The 22675-nt window shown below is 57.7% G+C and overlaps 3 protein-coding genes and 1 pseudogene across 4 annotated transcripts; 1 reads left to right on the top strand and 3 right to left on the bottom strand.

Moving 5' to 3' along the window:
- Positions 1–297: 297 nt before the first annotated feature.
- On the top strand, positions 298–16858 carry NECAB3 (N-terminal EF-hand calcium binding protein 3). 2 transcript variants are annotated; one of them, XM_030830904.2, is made up of 13 exons: positions 299–523; positions 2557–2581; positions 4132–4240; positions 5219–5244; positions 5440–5537; positions 13532–13668; positions 13952–14070; positions 14197–14276; positions 14381–14434; positions 14964–15076; positions 15245–15322; positions 15838–15929; positions 16026–16858. In XM_030830904.2, the coding sequence occupies exons 1-13, from the start codon at positions 407–409 to the stop codon at positions 16052–16054; spliced, it is 1077 nt and encodes a 358-aa protein (XP_030686764.1). In that variant the 5' UTR covers positions 299–406; the 3' UTR covers positions 16055–16858. The 2 variants fall into 2 exon arrangements, with proteins under 2 accessions (XP_030686765.1, XP_030686764.1); XM_030830905.2 differs by lacking the exon at positions 15245–15322 and having other exon boundaries at positions 298–523.
- On the bottom strand, positions 6732–9335 carry ACTL10 (actin like 10). The gene is made up of 2 exons (XM_060284391.1): positions 9321–9335; positions 6732–7892 (listed from the first exon to the last, which is right to left on the bottom strand). Exons 1-2 carry the CDS (start codon positions 9333–9335, stop codon positions 6732–6734), a joined length of 1176 nt encoding a protein of 391 aa, XP_060140374.1.
- On the bottom strand, positions 10604–11924 carry C15H20orf144 (chromosome 15 C20orf144 homolog). Its single transcript, XM_030830563.2, is given in 2 exon segments — positions 10604–11035; positions 11739–11924. Coding segments are annotated over 2 exon segments (597 nt in total). The 5' UTR covers positions 11904–11924.
- A 4692-nt stretch (positions 16859–21550) lies between the features above and the next one.
- Positions 21551–22402, bottom strand: LOC115839194 (ATP synthase subunit O, mitochondrial pseudogene; annotated as a pseudogene).
- Between the last annotated feature and the right edge of the window lie 273 nt (positions 22403–22675).

The raw sequence follows: 22675 nt of genomic DNA, 5'->3' as shown, positions 1-22675 counted from the left end.
CCCGGTGCAAATGACCCCTTGGGTGGCTCCTTACTCCGTAGTGGCCGCTTCTCCCCGGGAGGTGGGGAGTCGCAGAGGTGAACGGTGTTGTTGGAATTCATTGCGCGGCTCTTGCCGCCCTAAAGGCTGGAGTTTGCTCCCCTTTTCCAGACGGGGAAGCTGAGGGCCTGGAGAGGGGCTGGCGTAGGGCCGAGCTCTCAGACTGGCCAGTGCAGGGGCCGGGCTGGGAGGGGGCCTCGGCGGCCCTCCGGGCGGGGGCGGGGGCGGAGCCTTGGGGGGCGGGGCCCTCAGCCTCCGCGCCGGCGCCGATCGTCGGGCGCCCCCCCTTCCTGTGCCCCGAAGTCCGCGGCGGTGGCGTCCAGAGCCCGCAGCCGCATAGAGCCGGAGCCGAACGGGTGGCGGCGCCATGGCGTGCGCGGGGCTGCTCACTGTGTGCCTGATCCGGCCGCCTGCGCCGGAGCCCCCGCGACCCCCCGCGCCCGCGCCGGCAGCCGGATCCGCAGGACACGCGCTCTTCCAAGACGTGAGTGGGGAGCGGGCCGGGGGCGCCGGCGCTGTGGCCCTGGGGGTGGTGTCTCTCGCGGTGTCTCTCCAGGTCTCTGTCGTATCTCTCCCTGTGTCTCCCTGGACTCTGTCTCTCACTGCCCCCGTCTCTGCGGCTCTCTCACTCTGCTTTTCCCTGTCTCTATGCCCGTCTCTCTTCCTCCAGGTCTGTTGGGGACCCTGCCGCTGCCTCTGGGTCTCTGCCTCTCTCACTATCTCTCTCTGACCCTGCTGTCTCTGTTTCCGTGTGTCTCCCTTATCTTTATCTCTCAGCCTTTGTGTCCCATTCTGTCTCTCATTCTTTCTCTCTTTATCTCTCCTTGTCTCTGGTTCAGTGTCACTGTCCCTCCTGCCCCCCAACCCGGAACAACCCCATGTATGTGTCTGGCTGCGGGGGGGGGCGCTGTCAACCCTTGATCACAGGAGCAGTCACAGTGCCCCTTTATGGCAGCTCGGGTCCAGGTTGACCCAGGCAGGGGGGCCTGGAAGAGGAAGCAGTCCCCTGACTCCTGACCTGGTGCTGACCCAGAGTCCCTTAGATCCAACCCAAGGATCCCACAGTTGGTCGGGGCTGCCCACAGTCACTCTCTGTGGTCTGTACACCCTCTCCTGACTGGCAGGTGGCCCTGCAGCCCCTATGGACACCAGCGTGGAGCAGCCTGGCCCGACCTCGGTCACTGCCCTGAGCCCCTTCCCCACCTTTCACCCCAGCCCTCAGTCCGTCCTGTGCCTCTCATGCCCCCACTCCCAGAGGTCCCTGCCAGTGGGAAAGGCTGTACTCCTGCCCCCTCCCCACTGTCCCTAGTGACTCAGCACTTGGCCACAGTCCTCCCAGCTGGAAGGGACCTGACCCTCCCACTTCCCAGATGGAAAAACCAAGGCCTGGAGGGTTAGGGATATGTCTGAGATCACACATGGAGGCAGGGGCACACTAGGGTGTGGCCCTAGGTGTCCTCATTCTCAGCTTAGCACCCCTCCCCCACTCTCACCCCCGTGTGTCTCCAGGCTGCTGGGCTGCTGTGTGGACCCCGAGCCAGTGGCAGACCTTCTCTGAGTCAGGCTTCTGGCTAGGGATTACATTCATCCCTGAGCCTCACTGACCCAAGAAAACAGTCAGAGGGAAGAGGTATTCAGGACCTGGAGCTGATAGAGGCTCTATGTCCAGGCTTTGGCCTGCCCCTCCTTGCCAGGCCTGCTGATGTCCTATTTGCTGGGCTGCTTTGGGTGACCTGGGAGTCTCTGGTCCCTAGGGGAGACAGGGACCAAGTCTTGACTCTGCTCCGCTCTTGTTGCCTCTGTTACCCTTCCTGTCTGCTTCTTCATGAATACAGTCTGTCCACCCTTGCACGTACACACACACACACACACACACACACGCACGCACGCACGCACACAGGCCTGCCCAAGACCCTCATACTGAGTTGGCCTCATAGGAAGCCCCAGCCCTGGAAGGGTTAACCCTGGGCTGCTCCCCTGTGTGCTAGTGGGAAAACAGTCACCCACAAAGAAAGGACTAGCCACTACCTGCATGTCAGGGTCTTCAACAAGCTCACAGAGACACAGCCCGGAGTGGGCAGAGTCTGGGACAGACCATAGCCACACAGCAGAGTTGGGGTTCAGGTCTGGGATGGGTGCCCAGGATACTCAGGCCGCATCTTGGCCCATCTCCCCACCTTCCTCAAGCTGGGACCGTTCGAGGGCTGATGCATCAGACAGAACTTGGGACTGACTCTGGGTGTGGGAGGTGAAGGTGCAGAGAGCTGGCTTGGAGCACCCCCCACGAGGCCAGGCCCGCAGAAGTGAGCAAGCAGTGGGGCCCATTGTGTGCTCTTCCTGTGCTCACCTTGCTGGAAAAGCTCCTGCAGGGCCGAGCTGGGCAGGGAGCTGGGACCATGCTGGGCAGGAGGAAGGGAGACGCAGGGGGCAGGCCAGCCACCTGGGGCTCTGTTGAGTTGGGTGGGAGCCACTTGCTTCCCAGCTCACAGCTCCCATCCATGCCCTTTTGTCCTTTAGGTTTTCCGCAGAGCAGACAAGAATGGTGAGTGTGGTTTCCCCTGGGTCCCACAGTGGGGGCATGGGTGACGGACATCAGGGAGGCTCAGGGGAGGGTTGGTGGTTTGGGGGCACAGTCTAGAATGGAGAAAAATCTTGAGAGGACCCAAATCAGCAGAATGAACCCAGGTGTCCTTCTCGGAGGAAGTGTTGTTTTGAATCAAGTTTGGCAGGATGGAGAGTGGAGGAAATGTAACTTAGCCAGAGGCTGGAGGTGGGGGCTTATTTTCATGCAGTGCCCTGGCACACTGGGGGGTACTTCTCGTATATGACCTTATGTTGTCCTCACAACTGCAAGCTAGGTGAGAATTCTTCACCCCATTTCACAGACAAAGGAGCAGGGGCCCAGGGAGGTAAAGCAGGCTGCCTGAGGTGGTGGGCCTTGAGCCCAGGTCTAATGTGATGCTTGGCCCCAGGCTCCCTGTGTGAGGGGCTTGGAAGGGTGTGGTCATGGAGATGAGGCCCTGTGGGGGCTTTTATCTTAGATTTTTAGAGTGCTCAGTAACTTTCCACATTACCAACCATCTGGACACAGGGAGGGCTTGGGCAGGATAAAGCTAGGCCCAGGGAATCAGCTCGTCCTGCCCTGGGTCCTGGGCAGTCTCAGACTCTGGTCTGGCAAAACCTTGAAAGCTAAAGCAGGAGCCGTTAGGGGACCCTGCAGGCAGCTTGCTGCGCATAGATGACTCAGAGCAGCCCACGGTACCTTGATTGGCCAGTGGAGGGTCTGAGCTGAGCCAGCCCGTCAGCCTTGACCTCACTTTCATCTGGGGGCTTCAGACCTGTTTATGTTTCAGCCTCCTTGAGAGAGGATTGTGTCCCCACCCCTTGCCCCTTCTCCCTGGGTCTCTTCAAATTGGTGGAGACCATTTGTTCCAACCGGTTCATCAGGGCACATGGTCTCATTTGGATCCTGGCATCTTGTCTGGGGAAGTTCAGACCCTCCCCCAGCTCCACTCTCCCCACCCCATCTGCTTAGAGACCTCGCAGGTAGCGCTCTCGGCCTCTGCTACATGTGCCCTGCGGATGGGGAGGGCTTTCCCTCCTGAGCCAGCCTGCTGCTACTTACAGGGGCTCCACTCTTAGGAAGCTCTTATCTGACTCCCTGTGGCTTCTCTGTGAAGGGCCTGGGTCCAGAGCACGGAGGTCCCCTCCACCCTGGAGCCACACTGGCCAGCATGTGGGGCAGAGACCCAGCCCCGAGTCCTCCAAGTGACATGATCTGACTGTGACCCAGGCTGTTGTTCATTTGTTTCTTCATTTGGCAAACATTGAGTCCGTACCCAGTGCCACATGTGTACTGCCCTGTCCCTTGGGTGCCTGCAAAGTGGGCCCTGTTGCTTTAAATGGGCACCTCTGGGGGCCCCAGCCCTTTTGTCCCCAGTGGCCAGGCCTCCCATCAGCTCAGAATCCCATTGCACTTGGCTGGGTGTTTGTGAGATGCTGCAAAGCCTTCAGTGGGCCTGGATCTTGTGGCAGGGGTTCAGCCAGGGTCAGGGATACTGACTTGGCTCTCTGTCCACCCACCCTGCCCAGATGATGGTAAGCTCTCATTTGAAGAATTCCAGAATTACTTTGCCGATGGGGTTCTCAGCCCCGGGGAGCTGCGAGAGCTGTTCAGCAGTATTGATGGGCATCCCGCTGAGTGAGTACTCAAGGGGGATGTGTGCACCGCATGTAGATGTGAGGCCAGGCTGTCCCAACCCCACTGTGTCTCCTGCTGCTTTGGTTCCTTATGGAGGATGAGGGGGGCAGAGGGAGAGGGGTGCCAGGGCTCAGTGCCAACTTTACCCACCCACCTACCCCCTCCCTGGCTCCAGCCTTGCTCATCACACTGCTTCCAGCTGGGACCCCAAAATAGCCAGGCCTGAGTCACCACCTATGGTTCAGCCCACAGGTGTCCCCTCTTCCAACTCCTGCTTCCTGCAGGGACCAGAGGATGCCTGGGGACAGCTGGCCCCCGCCTGCTTCCACCCATGGATGCAGGTGCTTCCACATCTATAGGCCTTAGTGCGAGTTTGCTTGCCTTCTCTCCTGCTTCCTCACACGGGTGCACACACATGCACAGCTATCCCTCCCTCTTACTCCCCTTCCCCCCATCTCCTTAGAATAAATCCTAGGCTCCCATGTCCTCCCATGTCCTCAGGCTTGGGCTGGACCCTTTGTCTGCAGTGCTACCACCTAACCACCACCAGATACTCCAGTCAGATTTCTTCTCCTTCAAGGCCTAACTTAGGCAGCCCCTCCTCCAGGAAGCCCTCCCTGACCTACCAAGTAATACTCCATGCCTTCTCTGCATTTCCGCAGACCTGGGACCTGGCTCCCCCTTCCCAGCTCTAACCACTCCTCTCTGGCCTGTGTTCATATCTGCCTCCCCGGCCTGAAACCCCTTTGGAGGCAGAGAGTGGGACTGAAATTTTGCCCTCAGGGAGTGTTTGGCGGGCTGATAGTACCCGTGCTCCCCCTCTCTGTCCACTGAGCAACTTAACCTGGGGTGGAGTCAGAAGTTGCCTCCTTGTCGGCCTGAGCTGGGCAGGAAGAGGAGAGGAACATTGGCTTCAAAGTCCCAGTTTACCAGGCCCAAGTCAGCGGGTCTGAAGGGCGCCTTCTCTTTTCCCTGTAGCAATTTGGAAACGGAGAAACTGTGTGGTGAGTAGGCCCATGGGAGCTCTTGTCTCCCGGGACCCCTGGGCAGGTGGGTGTGATGAGAGGCTGTTGCTGGTGTCCCATGGAACAGGATCGGCTGGGCTCAGGGTATGAGGCCTGGTTGGCTGCTGGGGAATTCCAGCTTGTAAATGGGGGCGTGGGGGTCCGGGAACCTTTGAGCACCTCCTCTGCCCTCAGACTACTTCTCTGAACACCTGGGCGTCTATCGGCCTGTGCTGGCTGCACTGGAGTCGCTGAACTGTGCAGTGCTCACTGCCATGGACACCACCAAGCTGGTGAGTAGAGGGGCTGATGGTGAGTGGCCCAAAATGAGGGCACGGGGTGTCTGCTGTGCTGTGGCAGCCTCCACCACTGGGCTCAGGGCTGTGGAGCTAGAGGCCTGGGTTCTAATCCCGGCTCCCACTTTCTGGCTGTGCATCTTTACCTCTCTGGGCCTCAGTTTCCTCATCTGTAAACTGGGCATGATAATAGAACCTACCTCCAGACATTTGTTGTGACAATTAAACGAGAATGAAGGCAGGGATTTTTGTCTGTCTTGTTCTCTACTCTATTCCCAGCACCGAGACCTCTGCCTGGCACGCAGTAGCCACGTCACACCTGGAGCTGCTGCTGCTACTGCTTTTATTATTGACCAGACCTAACTGTTGTGGGGTATGAAGGCCAGCTCCCAGCAGGGATGGGCTGTGGGGGAGGGCACGCTCACACACATCCAGACGCTCGTGCTGGTGTGTGGAGCTTGGTTGGGGGGCAGCCTAAGGACATGCGTGAGTAGGCAGGCGTGTGTGCACCCATGTGTTGGTGTCTGTGTATGGACACGTGCGCACAAGCATAAACAGTGCTCATGGCCCGGGCTCCAGGCCCTTGGATGGTATTTTAAAAACACCAAAAGGCACCCCTCCCTCTGTGTTCTTTTTAAGAAATGTCTCCACCTAAGGGGGTGAGGAAGGAACAGTGAGCAGGCCTGGGATTGTGCCTGACCTCACTTTGAGGCTCTCAGCAAGTTGATGATCATCTGAGGACAGGGCTTCCCCTTCTGGTTGCTTTCACATGGGATTTAGTAGTTTTTCAAACAGTCATCCCTTGGGGCCTGGCATGGGATGGGAATCCAAATGGTATATGATGAAGGGTTGGTATGTTATGATGACTTCCATATCTGTGGCCTGGACACAGGTGGGGGCATCGCCTTCCTTGTTGCCATGGAAACAGGGCCCTGGGGGTGGGCCCCTAGACTGGCATTCTCTGAACTGGCACTGGTTAGTGGGGATTCAAACTGCAGGTCAAAGTAAGGGCCCCAGGGGTCCTGACCACCTCCTCCTGGCCCAGAAAGGGGTAGAGGGTGACCCATCACCACACGACTCTGCCAGCTCCAATCACTGAGCCTTTTATCTGGCACTCAATGCCTCTGATAGAGCTGCAGCTCAGCCTGCCAGGTGTCTGCCTCTGCACCCCACCCCCCAGTCCAACATGAGTCAGTTGAACACTTCATGCACCAGCCTGGAGCCACATTCCTGGTACATGGCCCGGGTCATCCAGTGGCATTGGAAGGAACGCAATGAGGCCACCATGGAGCCGCCTGTCCACACTGCTGTGCCACGCCCGGGTTTGGCCACCAGGCGAGGCTGCAGTGCCCCATAACCATGCCGCCGGCACTGGGCTTCCAGCTCCATCTCCAGGCGCTCAGTGAAGCCAGGGAAAAGCGTGGAGCCACCGGCCACCACCACGGTGTTGGCCAGCCGTGTCCGTAGTGTTGTGGGCATCCTCTGCAGTGCCCGGAAGGCCAGGGTGGGCAGTCCCGGCTCAGCCTGGCCTAGCAGACCCGGCTGGAAGATAGGTTCCGGGCAGCGGAAGCGCTCACTGCTGAGGCAGACAGAGCACCCATTGCCTAAGTAGAAACTGACAGGACGGTGGCGGGCAGGGTTACGGAGGTCACCCTCGAAGTCCAGCGACACATAGCAGCAGCGCTTCTTGAGCTGTGTGATGACCTTGCGGGGCAGGGCATGCAGTCGTTGATCGGGGCAGGCTGCCACCAGCAGGTCCCGCAGGTAACGCGACAGAGTACTGCCTGCCACGTCCAGCCGGAAGGTGGCCTCGTGCCACGAGTGACCCGCATAGATGGGTGTGGCGTGGCACACGCCAGCGCCCGCCTCCAAGGCCAGCCCGCTGAACGCGCCGACAGAGCAGAGCGCCAGCAACGCGGTGCTGGCTATGTGGCACGCGGGCACTGCCAGGGCCTCGAACAGCAGCTCGGCCACCCTCTCGCGGCCCGCGGGCGGAGCCGACGGCGAGTCGCTTACCAGCACCGGCCACTGCTCTGGGCACACCCGCAGGCCGCCCACCAGCAGGCGCTCCCACAGCCCCTCCAGAGCCTCCCAGTCCACCACCACGCCGTGCTTGATGGGGTGCGCCCGCGCCACGCCGCCCGCCAGCTCACAGCCGGGCAGCACGGGCCAGTCCCAGCTGGGCACCAGGCTGGAGCTCTTCAGTACCAGGCGCGGCTGCTCCTCGCCCGCGAAGCCCGCCTTGGTGAAGCCCGAGCCCTGGTCCACCACCACCGCGACGCGGCCCAGCGAGGGCAGCCGGCGGACCCGGCGGCTCCCGGACAGCGACGCCACCTTCGGGCCGGCCACGCCCTTCAGCCCAAAGCTCCGCCCCCGGCGTGAGAACCCCGCCTCAGCTGGACTTGATGGTGGCCCGCCTTTCAGCTCTTGGCTCTGCTTCGTGGGCCTACGGCCCCGCCTTTCTGCGCTAGAGAACTATCGCCCTCATTCCTTGGGCTCCGCCCTCTGGTCCTGAAGTCCCACTCTTCTGGCCGGAGTGGAGGTCTCTTTTCAGCTCTTGGCTCCGCCCCTGGGCCTGAGGCCCGACCTTTGGTTCGTCAGTCTCCGCCCTAACTGGGCTCTGGCTCAGTCCCTCTTGGTCCTCCTCTGGCTCAAGGCCCCACTCCCTCTCTGAGGACTCGCCTGGGTGGTGCGGCTCCGCCCCCTAAGTAAGCGCTTGCTGAGGTGGACGATGAGAGGGCCGCTTTAAGAGATTGAGAAGCCTCCAGGAGCACCTCTGAGAATGAAGGGGTCTTGCGGCAATGTTTTCCAGACATATATCCCCCTTGGGGACCCAGGAGTCCACTTCTCAACTGGGCTTGACCCAAGTATTGTAGCTCCTGGTCGTGGAGTTTGGAGGGGGTGGTCAGAGAAGGAAGGAAAAGAACTTGGACTCATTGTGACCTCAGTTCTCAGCACCTGCCGCGCTTTCGCAGCCTCTACCCTGATGAAAACATCTCGGACCCATCCTCTCTCCTGGGACAGGGTCAAGGGCAGTGATTTTGACATCCAGGGGTCTGGCCTCAGCCGCTCAGCCCAACCAATTTGATTCCTTCCCCAAACCACTTCGGATTATCTGATGTGCTCTGGCCAAATGTGCGGCCCCTTCCCTCTCAACGCTGAAGAGAAAGCTCTTAATCATGGCCCTCCAGCCACCCTGAAGATCTGTGTGCTTAGCCTTCAAGGGCCCAGGTAGCCCACAAAGGGATCCTACCTTCAGGGGCTTACAAACATGGACTTGAGTTTGAGACTCAGTTCTGAGGCTGACTCACTGTGCACTGAGCAAGTCCTAATCTCTCTCTGGGCTCAGTTACTTCCTCCGAAAGGCGGTCGTCCTCACACACAGGAAATAGTCCACGTCTTGTCTCTGCAGAGTCTCTTTATTCTCTTTAGGACCATTCTGGATGCAAGTTGAAGACCCATTCCGGTGAGCTTAAGCTAAAATATGGACTTTTATCACAAGGGTCTTGTATGTCTTATGGATACCAAGGCAAGGGTGAAATCAGGTTTTAGGAAAAGACTGGAATCAGGGCCTGTCGGCCTGTGGGGGACCCAAGATGTGCACTGGCTCTACGTTCTGGTTATATTCTTCTCAAGACTGGCTTCAGCCTGTGCACGTTCCTGTAGAAAACATAGTCTCCTACAGCTCCTAAATTACAGACCTAGGGAAGGGGCTGAGAGGACCAGCTTGGGCCAATTGCTTATGCCAGGAGGTGTGGCCACATTGAGGAACGTGGTTACCCTGATTGTAACCATGTGGATGGTAGGAAAGGGTCAGTTCTCACAAAGCAGCAGGGGAGATGCTATGGGTAGTACAGCCTCCAGCCTGATGCAGGTGATGTGGTGTTGACACTGACAAAAGTGTATCTTCAGCAGAAGCTGTGCCTGTGGTTTTAGTGAACTGGGACCTTCACCCCTGATGCATCTGCCCCCAAAGGGGGCATTCTGATGTTGGTCTCCAGTGGAATGCAGGCTGCAGGTTTGGCAGGGCTGGAGGGGATAGGGTCCGGAGCTGGGTTTGGGACCCAGGAGAGAGAGAAGCAGCTGGGTCCCGCCCACAGAAAGCATGCAGGGCCTCTTGTGGGTGAATTAGGGAGGTGAACCTCGAATTGAAGACCACAAGTGGCAATATGGCCAGAGCAGGGGTGAGGGTGGAAGTCACTAAGAAGCCCTAGAGGCGAAGACCAAGGCTGGGGGTCTGGACCTGTACATCCCAGTAATAAGTTTGGGCGTTTCCCTGTGCACAGCGGAGAACCAGTGTGAGCTTATGAGCGGGAGCGTGAACTGCCCTACAGACCAGTGGTTTGGAAGAAGCCTTTGGTTGCAATGTGGGGAAGAGGATGGGACAGGGTAATTTGGGAGACAAGTCACTGAGGTGCCTTGAGGGTTACCAAGCAGAGTGGGTTAGGAGTGAGGGGTCAGAGGACCAGGGACCCCAGCCTCTCCTCCTGGGTGCTCTCACAGGCAGAACGTTGAGTCTAAGCCTCAAACTATGCTGACCGTGAGACCGTCACAGTTCTTCCCCAAGGTGGTGGCTTTTTGCCTGGGACCTTCCCTCAGCTTAAGAAGGACCTGTGAGAGCTGGAGACTCTTGGAGCTGCCTGGCCTCTGCTGGAAGCAGGCCCCTCCTCCTAGCGTGGCCAAGCCTGGGTTTGCCCAAGCTCTCTTCCATTGGGCCTGCAGAGCCGTCAGGATCTGACCCGGGCCTGGAGCTGGAGGGGAGAGGAGCAGCCTCCCTCCACTGTGGCACGGTGACACCCCCCCCCCCCCCGCCCCGCCAGCCCGGAATAGGGGTTCTGACTCTTGGGTCACAAGAAAGGAGGAAGCAAAAACCGCCTTGGCTCCAGGCCATGGCTGTGGCTCTGCCTTCAATACGCCTGTTCTCCCCTGTCTCGCTCAGGGCCTCAGTTTCCCCCACCCCAACTCTACGCCCCGATGCCTCAGACAGGGAGGGCTACAGGCGCCAGGGTTGCTATGCGCTCTTTATTGGTATGGACTGGGGTCCGGAGGTCCGGGCCAGGCACTCAGTGCCGCGGGCGAGGGCAGCGGCGCCGCTTGCTCGGCTGCTCCTAGGCAGGGTAGGCGTAGCGGCCAGCCTTGCTCTCCGTCAGCAGACGGGCGACAAGCCGCCGCCAGCCATGCGCGGCCTTGGCCCCGCCCCCCACGCCGGGCCCGCCCGCGGGCCCACCCGCCACGCGGCGCTCCTCCTGCTGCAGCCGTGCGTGCAGCAGCCGCAGCAGCAGCTTGACTAGGATCGTCTTCGTTTCGCGCCCACGCGCGCTCTCGCGCCGCTCAGCGCCGTCGCCCGCACCTTGCAACGTGGGCGCCGCCGCCTGGGAGCCCAAGGGGGCGCCCGCCGCGTCCTCACCCGGCCGCCCGGGCCGCGCGCCGGGGCCCGCCGTCGCCTCGGCTAGCTGCTGCCGCTTGTCCAGGCGGAAAAGCAGCACGATCTTGGTCTGGGGGTGGGGCAGGGGCGTGAGGGGAAAGAGCACCCCCCCACCTTCCTATCGGGGACCCTCACCCACCCGGGTTCTATCTCCCAGGACCCTGCCCCCTCTACGTTTCCGGGACTCCTGCCATCCTCCCAGCCCGGGCAGGGGGAGGTGGGGGAGGCAGGCACCCTGCCCCCCTCGCCCGGGATCCTGCCTCGCCCCTGGAAACCCTCACCCCCGCCCCCGCCAGGCTGACCTCCTGAGACCTCACTCCGGTCACGTTTATGAAATACGCTGCCTGCCCTCCCAGCCTCGATGCTGAGACCCTCACCCAACCCCGGCCCCGGTCCAGGGCCTCTGCCCACTTGAGGAGGGGGAATGGAAAGGGGGCATAAGGGAACTCCCTGTGCCCATAGCCCCAGTGGCACCAGCTAGGGCTGATTCGCCATGCCAGGACCTCCACCCATCTGTCCACCGTTGGGAGAATCCCCTCCTGCTCCCCCTCCTAGGCTCTCAAGTCTCATCCACCTGGTTTCTGGAATACCTGCTCTCCCTTCCGGGTTATTAGGACCCCATCCACACCCACGAGGGTTCCTGGGATCCTCATCCTCAGAAGGGGTTCTCTAACCCCTTCCATGCCCCACAAGGCCTAGAGTCTCAGCATCCCCTCCTGTCCACCTGTCCAGGTCCCCTGAACTCCATCTGCCCCTTGCCCCCCGGGACTCACACTCGGCTTCTTCCACTTGAGGTGGTTGAAGAACTGCTGTTTCCGCCAGGCCTTGTCCATGTCAGGTGGCCTCTCCTTGCGGGCCTGCTTGGGCACTTTGGTCCTCTTGTGGGACCTGTTGTTTCCCATGGCAGGGCTGGTCACCACTGGGGGGGCCCGGCCCATGCTGCCTCTGCCCTGCCCTGCCCTCTCTCTGGCTGGGGGTCCCTGCCCAGGCTCTGTCCCAGAGAGGCCACATTGTGACCTCATGGGTCAACCTTACCAGCTCCGGGCTCCGAGCTGCTCCTCCCAGAACACACGGGCCAAGCTCGGCTCCATTTACTCTGTGACTTCTGGCCTTGGTTTCTCAGCTGTAAAACTGGGCTAATGACCATAAGTGAGGCGATGCTTGTAAGGTGCTTAGTGGTGAGGAGAGGAATTTCTGTGACCTGGGTTTGAATTCTGACTCTGCCGCTAACTACTTGTGTGACCTTGGCCAAGGTAATCAACTTCTGTAGGCTTCAGTCTTTTCATATGCAAAATGGGGTCAATTATGCTTCCTGTAAATTATTACGAGGATTAAATGAAACTCTGCTTAGAAACAGGGCCTGACGCAGAATGGGTGCTTGTGTCAGCCAGGTTCTTTGGTTGTAAACAACAGAAACTGATCAGTCATCTTAAGCACCAGCAAGGGAATTTATTGGAAGGATTTCGGGAAGCTCAAAGAACGGCCAGGAAGTCTAGAGATCAGACTTGGAGAAACCACTGGCCTGTCTGAGAATGAGAGGTCCCAGCCCCACCTCTGTCCCTGCCCATCTGACGGCTGAATTGAGGCAGGTTATGGGCAGAAGATGAAGCCCTCGACGTAGGGTGCCTCTGGAGCCCCTTGTGGAGGGGCCACCACAGCTCCCCAGGACTCCCACCCTGTACTGTGTGTGTAGGTGGAGTGGGCACGTTTCTTGTTAGAATTATGTTTGACAATGAAAACAATGGCAGTTCTTTATTGAGAACTTATGTGCCAGGTACTAGGCTGAGCCCTAGGTAGGCGATAACTCACTGGAGCCTCTCAACAGCTCAGCGAGATGGCTATTACCATCCCTGTTTTATAGGTGAGGAAACTGAGGCACAAGGAGATGAAGGTAGCTGGGGAGTCTCTGAGCGTTCCAGGTGGGCAGCACAGGGCCTGGCACATGGTGGTCCTCCCTGTCTCTGCCTGCCTTGGCAAGGGCTGGGGGGAAATGGCAGTGTAGACGGGGATCAGTGCTGGTGTGTGTGTGTGAGGCCAGCGACCTGCTGTCTTGTATCTGCAGCTCCTAGTAAGAGGTGCTCAGTAAATGTTTGTTGCATGGATGAGTGAATGAATGAATGGATGAATGAATGAATACTAAGCCTGTGAGTTTGGGGCCAGCTGGTGAGTATGGCACCATATCACACTGTCATTTTGCCTCGTGGGTCAAAATTGCCCCGCCCCACCCGACCCAGCCCAGTCTAGCTGTGCCTGCGGCCTCACTGGCTGAAGGTGGGAGCCCCACCAGGGAAAGGGCCTTGAGGGCCAGACAATGGCAGATGCTTCTCTGTGAGCTGGCCTCATACCTCCCAGTAAGACAGGCCAGGCCCAGACAAGGAGGGGGTCCAGGGTCTGCTCCCCACCGAGTCCCAGTGCCTTTCTGCTTATGCCAGGTCTGCATGTCCTCTGCTCTTTAGGCTGCCACTGTTGCTCTGGTGAGCAGGGGGTGGGGCGCAGGGGGCAGCTCCCCATTCAGAAGTACATGCTTGGAGCCAGGAGATGCTGACCACGCCCCCTCTGCCCCCAGGAGTATGAGCGGGCCTCCAAGGTGGACCAGTTTGTGACACGCTTCCTATTGCGGGAGACGGTGAGCCAGCTCCAAGCCCTGCAGAGCTCGCTGGAGGGGGCGTCAGATACCCTGGAGGCCCAGGCCCACGGCCCACGGTGTGTGAGGAGCTCCGCCCACCTGCGGGTCCGGTTCATGAATGCCCCTTACCTCCATGTGTCAAGGCCCTCAGCTTTTATCATGTTCCATGTTCTAGCATCCTGGAGCCCAAATTCTTGTTCTCAGGCAGGGAGGCCAAGAGGGGTGAGCAGGGGTGGCTGGCTTTGAGGCTGGGCCTCAGTGTCCCGGGAAGCCTGTCTTACCCACCCAGGCCCGTGCTGGGGCCCCAGAGCTTGGCCCCGTGAGTCTGGGAGCAGTGGGCTGACCCTCCACTCCCCTCAGGTCAGATGAAGAGAGGGTGGAGGTGCAGAGCAGGCCCCGAGGCAGCCGGCGGGCAGGGCGCAGGGCCCTGCGGAGTGTCAGTCGGTCACCCACCTGGTCTCCTGGCTCCTCTGACACAGGTGGGTGTGCCTGCGGTGGGATGGGAGGGCACGGCATCCCCCGGGGCCCCAGTGTTTGCTCCTCCACTTTCCCTCAATTCATCCCAAGAAGCCCCCAGCCTGAGGGGGCCCGTGCCTGACCCCCAGGGCAGAGCTCAGAGGCTGAGATGCACTGGCGGCTCCAGATCAACCGTCTCCAGGAGCTCATCGACCAGCTGGAATGCAAGGTGAGTGGCCGTGTGGCCAGTGCCCCGTGCCTGTGGACCTTTTGGGAATCCACCCAAGCCAGGCACACGCCAGGGACCTGGCCCACGCTCTGCGTCCCTCACAGGCCCCCCGGCTGGAACCCCTGCACAAAGAGGAGTTTACCAAGGGGCCCAACTCGGTGAGTGTGTGAGAGGGGCAGGCAGCTGGGTGTGGGAGTTCGGGAGGAGATCATGAAGTGAGGAGGTTCACGGCCAGCTGCCCCCAGCCTCTGTCTTGTACATATGCCCCCTTCGCCAGGCTTGACCCAGCCCTTGTCCCCTGGGCCTGGCAGGCAGGTGCTGGGTTCTGGCCCTTTGCTCTGTGACCCTGCAGAACTCTGTCCTTCCATGGGCGTCAGTGTCCCTTGTCTACAGTTCTGAAAGCTGGGTCTGGAGCAGTGTGGGCAGAGGCTAACGCGGGCAGGAGGAAGGGGTGCCACACAGCAGGAGAGTGGGGCAGTGGCTGGATCGAGGCAGCAACCTTGGTGATGGGAAGAGGGGATGGAGTCGGGGAAGCTGGGGGCCAGGCTGGGGCAGGAGCCCGACCTCAGGGCTGGCTGGGCCTGGTGCAGGACAAGAAGGGTGGGGTCGTCCTGGAGGCCACAGCAGTCCCTCACCCCATGCCCTGCCCTACCGCACCCCAGCTGACCAGGCTGCCTCTCTTGCCAGCACATCCTCGTGGCCCAAAGGCAGGTGCAGGTGGCAGAGGAAGCCCTGCAGGACTTCCACCATGCCCTGTGCTGCTACGTGGACTTCACAGGGGCCCAGAGCCATTGCCTGCAGTGAGTCCTCAGCCGGGTGGTGGGCCGGCCAAGGTCGGGGTGGGGGGTGAGCACGAGGAATGCTGGGACTGAGCGTCCCGGGCCAGGGCTCTCGTTAGACACCCCTGGCTAGGTGGGCAGAGGTGGTGGCAGCCCAGGCCTGGCCTGGCCGTCTCTTTGGCCCTGCAGTGTGTCTGCCCAGAAGATGCTGGACAGTGCCTCCTTCACCCTGTACGAGTTCTGGCAGGATGAGGCCTCCTGGAGAAGGTATGAGTGGTGGTCTAACAGCTAATGTTTATTGAGTATGTGCCCTGGAGTGAGTCAAGCCTGGGTTCAAATCATCCTCTCCTATTCACTGGCTGTGTGACCTCAGGAGAGTTACCCCTCTGAGCCCCAGTGGCCTCCTTTTCAAAATGGGAGTGATCATAGTTCCATCCTCTTATCACCTAAATGAGATGACATGTAAAGAACTGAACACAGTGCCAGGTACAAGGTAGGTGCACAATGAATACACACCTTTACCACTGTGCCACACCCTATGGCATAGGGCCTATGCCACACGCCTTGTGTGTTATTTCATGTAATCCTCCCAGTATCCCAGTGAAGTGGACACTATTGTCCCCATTTCACAGAGGAGAAAACTGAGGCTCAGAGCCACTACGAGGAAGGACTCAGATCTGAAACCAGGCAGCAGGACTGGGTGGGAGTGGGGAGCTTTTAACCATGTGGTCCTGATCCTTGGGGACCAGCTCCAGCCTTGGTCCACCTGCGGCCCTCCCCAGGCACCAGCAGTCCGCCTGCAGTAAGGCCTTCCAGCGCATCCTCATTGACCACCTGCAGGCTCCAGACACCCTCACCACTGTGTTCTTCCCAGGTGGGCTTCAGCTCCAACCCTCTCCACAGCCTTGGGAACTGGGGGGAAGGGCAGTGGGCACCTGATGGCCTCTGACTCCCCACCTCTGACCCTCAGCATCCTGGTGGATTATGAATAATAACTGAGCCTGACCTGCATAAGCCAAGGACCCTGGAGCCCTGCCTGCCTCCTTCTGGAGCTTCTGGACTGGTCAGCTCAGCTCAAGACCAAGGACGCTGCCACCTCCTATACCTGGGGCCTGGCTCTCAGAGGCCTCCCCTCCCAGAGCCAGCTGGCGGAGAATCTCTCAGCCCGGGGATCAGAGACTGGGCTGCTTGCTGTGTATTTCTTTCTTTAACAGTGTATTTTATTGCTCATAGCTTTGGCCTCTGAGGCACTCTGGCATCTGTCTAGCTCAGGAGCCTGGATTCTGGTCCCCTCTGCCCCTGCCTTGCTGTGTGACCCAGGGCAGGTCCCTTCCCTCTCTGAGTGGGCCTTGGGCTGTCTGGCTACCTAGTGGGTGCCTGCTTTCTTCTTGCTATCTCGGGGCCAGGCTTCTGCTCTTCCCCAACCAGCAGCAGAACCAGGGCTGATGCTCAGGGACTGTCCATACCCCCAAACCTCGACCCCCGAGGCTGGGCTGGATCAGTCTGCAGTCTGCAAGGACCTGGGTGTTCCCATCACCCTCCTGGGCTGGCAGGCTCCTGACTCTTTCAGCACCTGCGGCTGCACCAGAGCCCTCTGCAGGATCCTGGGTTGGTTTGCATGTCATTTGCATATCATTTGCATGCTCATGCCCACCCATACTAAGGGCACTATGGGAAGCCCCAAGGTGACCTTGCTAAGTAGCAATAATTTGGCTCCAGAGTCACCTGCTGCCCCCAGATACCTCTGAACCCCAGCCCAGGACCCCAGCCCAGAGGCAATAAAGGCAGTAGTCACCTCTGGCATCGTGTCCTCTCTCTCCCTTGGCAAGAAGGCCAGGCCCCCATTCCTGCTGATAGTGGGAACTTAATCACGGCCAATCCAGGTTTCCTCAATTCAGGACCCTCTCACCCCACAAACCCTGGTTCTAGGGTCGTTCCTGGGAAAGGAGAATGGACATGGGCTCTGCCTTAATCCACCCCAAATCCTGGGGGTTCTAGCTTCACCCCCCCTTCGTTTGCCAACAGCGTGTGGCATGGAGCTGGGGACGGGCCACAGAGCCCTCTCAGGGTCCCAAACAGCATGGCCGATCCCTGTGAGAAGACCTGTCCCCAGACAGAACCTCCCCCGCCCTTCCAGGCTGGATTTGTCACCACCCCTACCACCTGACAGAGCCATAGGGCAGTTCCAGGAGAACAATGGCTGAGTCGGTGCTGCCAGCTACTGGTGGAGCCTCCTGTGAGCCATCCTGGCGGAAGGGACTTGGGGCATGGAGGGAGGTGACCAACACGGAGGGAGGCGAGAGGTGGCTACACAGGATGCGGGCTCTAAAGGGGAGGCACGTGGCACAAGAGCAGAGGCTGGCCTCTGACCTCGTCTGGAGGGTGTTGGGGTCAGGAGTTTTTAGGCAGAAAATGCACAGGTTCAGGCTCTGAGCGGGAGGAGAGCTTGCCTCAGAACTGAAGGAAGCCCAGAGGCGGGCTGAGGCCAAGGCGGGGAGGCAGCAGGGCCTCAAAGGCACTTGGTCTTGAGGAAGCTGTGGTAGGTTTTAAGGGGTGACTGGCCCGTGGGCTGAGTGACATTTCCCCAATGTGCTTGACTGCCCTGGTGGCGCCAGGTCGTGGCTGGGCCCTGAGGCTTGGCCAGGAAGGCAGCTCAGGGTAGATGTCCTAGTTTGGGAGGTTTCCCCCCAGTGACCCCTGTAGGAGTTCAGACTTGGCAGGGACAGACAGAGCTGCTCCCACTGGCCTAGCCACCCAGGCCAGAGAACCAGCACGGGGGTCCCTGGGGGCTCCTCGGCCAGCACTGCACCAGGCTGCACCCCACTTCCTAGAGTCCCGGCAGTTCCTAGAAAGTGCTGCCGGCACCTGAGTCTCTCAGGTCTGGGCAGCTGGAGGAGGTGTCAGTATGTCTTTGCTAGAGAAGAAGGCCATCCAGGAGGAAATAATCCTGCTTTCTGTCCTGTGTTCTAATTCCTTCCGTTCTGTTTCCTTTATGAAAACAGTACCAACAGCAAACCCTCAAAACTAAAAAACTTCCCGTTGCCTTCTTTGAACAAAGATGCTGAAATTCTTAAGCTCAAGCTGACACATCTTTGTTTTTTTTGCGGTACGCGGGCCTCTCACTGTTGTGGCCTCTCCCGTTTGCGGAGCACAGGCTCCGGACGCGCGGGCTCAGCGGCCATGGCTCACGGGCCCAGCCGCTCCACGGCATGTGGGATCTTCCCAGACCGGGGCACGAACCCATGTCCCCTGCATCGGCAGGTGGACTCTCAACCACTGCCGCCACCAGGGAAGCCCAAGCTGACACCTCTTAAGTGGGTGCCACCCTTTGCCTGTCTCATCTCACCCTGCAAGGGTGTTCTGAAAGTTAACAGTTTTTTGTTTTTTGTTTTTTTTTAAGATGGGCTGCATCTTCCCTTCCTTGCTGAAAGCTTGGAGGTGCCAGGGAGGGTCCTGCATGTGGAGGGGAGAGTGTCAGTCCTACAGGGTTGGGGAAGGCCTCTTGGAGATGGTGATGTTGGTTTTGAGCTGTGAAAGAATAGTGTAGCAGTCTCCAGACAGATGTGAGGGGCAGACAAGCAGGGAGAATGTTGCAGACAAAGGGAGCAGAAGGAGGAACTGCAGAGTGTAAGGGATTGGAGGTGAGTGGGGAGGCCAGGCCAGAGGGAGTTCGAATGATGTCTTGCAGGTAATGGGGAGGCGGGGGGTTGCCAGACAGGGGAGTGCTGTGGGCAGGTGTGGAGCTGGACTGCAGACAGGAGCCTGGAGTTACAGCTACAGGGAGAACAAAGTTCTGAGCTGGGGCTATGGGGGTACTGAGGGCCCCAGGTCTTTAGGTGTGTCTACCTATCTCTCGCAAGCCCACATTCATTTCCATGCTGATATCCCCCCAGGCTCCCAGGTCTTGGCCACCATCATCTCTGGCCTGAAAGACTATGGCAGCCTCTTCACTGGGCTTCCCTTCTGTACTCCAGCCCGCAACAGTCCATTCCCCATAAAGGAACAGAAAGAAGGGGTTTTCAAAACATCACGTGGTGACCATACTCCTCTGGCTAAGACCCTTCAATGGCACCCCCCTACCTTTAGCACCAAGGTCAAGTTTGATTTCTTAACTTGGCATTCAAGGCCCTTAGCAATCAATACCCACTCACATTATGTGCAGCCTCATCCCCCTAAAACAATCCAGCTGAGCTGGGCTATTTGCAACCTCAGTCCCTAGGTTTGCAACTCCCCTTTAGAACTTTGTTCCCTTGCATCCTCTACCCCATCCACTCTAGAATTGCCTCCTTAGGACTTCCCTGGTGGCACAGTGGTTAAGAATCTGCCTGCCAATGCTGGGGACATGGGTTCGAGCCCTGGTCAGGGAAGATCCCACGTGCCGCGGGGCAACTAAGCCCGTGCGCCACAACTACTGAGCCTGCGCTCTAGAGCCTGTGAGCCACAACTACTGACCATGTGCCTAGAGCCTATGCTCCGCAACAAGAGAAGCCACCGCAATGAGGAGCCTGCGCACCGCAACGAAGAGTAGCCCCCGCTCGCCACAACTAGAGGAAGCCCGCATGCAGCAATGAAGATCCGACGCAGCCAAAAATAAATAAATCCAAAAAAAAAAAAAAAAACAAGAAAACAACCACTGGGCACCTGCTTTGTGGCAGGTGCCGGGGATGGCAAAATGTCCAGGGCTGGTGACAGCACCCAGGTCAAGGACAGGCAGAGTACTGAAGCTGGGAGATCCTGACTCCTTCTGCCAGCTGCCACCTCTACCCCTTCACCCATTCCCTGCACCTGCCTCCTCGCCTTCCTCCCACCTGTGCTGGTGACTCACCTGCATACATCAAAACCTGTCCTAGGGACTGGGTCAGTGCCAGGCCAGGTGCTGGAGAGACAGCAACAGTCTAGGTGGCTGCCACTGCCCTCCAGCTCTCAGAGAGAAATATGCACACCAAATCCCCTTAACACAGACCCTGATGGGTCGAAACAAAAGGCCTTCAAGAAGTTATTCTCAGGAATTCCCTGGCGGTCTGGTGGTTAGGACTCTGCGCTCCCACTGCAGGGGGCATGGGTTCAGTCCCTGGTCGGGGAGCTAAGGTCCCTCATACCACGCCGTGTGGCCAAAAAAAAAAAAAAGTTATTCTCAAAACAAATACTACTTGAGGAAGGCATCAGGTTCCCAGCGAGATGCTGGGACAAAGGTGAGTCCTCAAGGACATCACATATTGGCAGAGAGAAAGAAAAGCAGGTTGTGACAGCAGCCTCTGTTTACAGGGGCTTCCTGGGTGCTAAGCCCTATGCTAAGGGTGACTCCCAGATGATCACATTTCACCTCAGAACAGCCCAGTGGTGTAGGCACCATTAGCATCCCCAATTTACACATGAAGAACCAGAAGCTCAGCAAGCAAGTGCTTGCTCTGAATCACACAACTGGATCTACTATGTCTGGTACCAAGAGCTACTTGCCGTCAAACGTGAACATCGCTGAGTAAAATTTCAGGCATACTCTGGTAATGGAAACGCTGGAGGACGGTGGCAGCTTTAACAAAGGAGGGAGTGAGGCCAAGCCCTGGGGCTGCAGGATGGCAGACAGGGCAGCAAGAAGAGCCATGGAAGCACAGCACGAGGTGGAGGGTGGATCTGATGTGGGCTTTTCAGAGCTCAGCCCTTGGAAAGTAGGTGGTGCGGGTGCTGAGTACTCATCATTTCTGCAACTCCCTAGGAGGCACCCAGAGAAAGTCAGTTGAATTCATGGGGCAGATAGGCAGCCTCAGAAAAGGCTGGTGCAAAGGGGAAGGCAAAAGGTGCTGGGGTGTGCACTCTGGATGGGAATCTGGCTTGTGGATGGAGGCAGCAGAGGTAGCAGGTCTGATTCTGTCCACAAGAGGGCGCCTGGCACCAGGCAATGAAGCCGCCCTGGAGAATGGGGGGTGGTTTGTTGCTGGTTCCCCGATGGTCTTGGGAGAGCGGATGTGGAGGACGGGATACATCCAACTCACTACCTTGAAATTCCAGCAGCAGAAACAAGCACAGACGGGCAGGATGAGTTCAGATCGATGCATGTATCATTCTGAGACTGTATCATCTCAGGCCAATTATTTCCCTTTATACTGAGTCAGTAAGTTTTTTGACTGCCTTCTTGGTAAAATTTGAAAGGGCTCTTCCCTCGAAAACTGCCTTCCAAAAGGAACAACTCTTTTTTTTTTCCATCTCCTTCTCATACAGTAATGCTTCACTCATTTTGATTCATCTAATCTGCCATTCAATAGTGCACTATTTCAACGATTGTAATTTCCAGAATTCTATCTTCAAATCTGCCTTAGTCTCTTACTTTTTGCTAATTTTTTTCCAGCACTTTTAGAGGTTTCATAGTTATTTTATATTCTGTGTCTGATAATAACAGTATTGAAGTCCCAGGGGTCTAAATCAAATTTTTTTTCCTGTTCGGGAAGCATTTTATTATTGCTCCAAGTTTAAGAATTTTCACTGACAGAAAAGCAACACTTAGAAAATCTGCATTGCTTTGCTCAGCTTCTGAATCTTGGTTTTTGAAGACATATTTCTCTCCAGTACGGACAATCATTCCACCCATGATTAATGGCTCAATCTTAACTTCCAGTTTCAACACTTGGCCTTTACTTAGAAAGCTCTTCAGGGCCGTTTTTAATTCAGCAAGAGTGGCTTCATCTAAAGGAAGTACAGTGGTGACTGCAAGGTACTTCTCCACTCTGGACACTCATCATAGTAGAAAAGTCAGAACTATGGCTCCAGGGGTATTGTTCAAGCAACCATTTTCAGCAAGCAAATTGATCCAACCGGATGTGAGGGGAGAAAACCTTTTTTTTTTTTTGGCTGTGCCGTGTACGGCTTTGGAGATCTGAGTTCCCCGACCAGGGATCGAACCCAGTTCCTTGGCAGTGAAAGCGTGGAGTTCTAACCACTGAACCGCCAGGGAAGTCCTGAGAAAACTTCTCTTTTGCTGTCATGTCATTTAGGCTTTTCACCTCAATGTAACACTTTACATAGGGATTCATAATGGAAGCAGCCATTTCAGGTTCCTTCAAGATTTGCGCTACTCTCAACAATTCTTTTGCTACTTGCTCCAGTTTATTCTGTTTAGATGCAGCAGAATAAAGAGCTGTGGCATAGCGACCTTTGATACCATATATCTGAACACAGGTTTGATGGTGGCCTCACAGGCTTGATGAATGGCCTGAGCACAGATCTGCTGAAGCATCGCACCTGCCGGGAGAGCCTGGGCACTGCTGGGGCAGCCTCTTCTCCTGGGCGGCTGTGGGTCAAACCTGAGTTGATGAGAGCTGAGTTAATTTTTTGTTCCTGCTGACTGTTGCTCATAGTGGCTCATTTGCTTGGACATGAACTTTAGTAACTATCTTGGACAATTTATACTTGGTTGATATGTAATAATATGATTACAATATTTTTCTCTGGAGGATTTGCATTTTTGCTTCTGCCCGATACCAGGAGATACGAGCCTGGAATCCTCTTAATTTCTCAGTCCAGGGATTCTTTGACCTCTGGAGTAATGAGAATCTGAACCTCAGCTCCAGGAGACAGCAGACATAAAGTAGTCTCTGGTCAGGTTTTCTCTTTCTTCCAGCAGGGCCA

This window comes from Globicephala melas, chromosome 15 (assembly GCF_963455315.2).
Source record: "Globicephala melas chromosome 15, mGloMel1.2, whole genome shotgun sequence".
NCBI classification, from domain to species: Eukaryota; Metazoa; Chordata; class Mammalia; order Artiodactyla; family Delphinidae; genus Globicephala; species Globicephala melas.
This window is presented reverse-complemented; position numbering and strand designations above follow the sequence as displayed.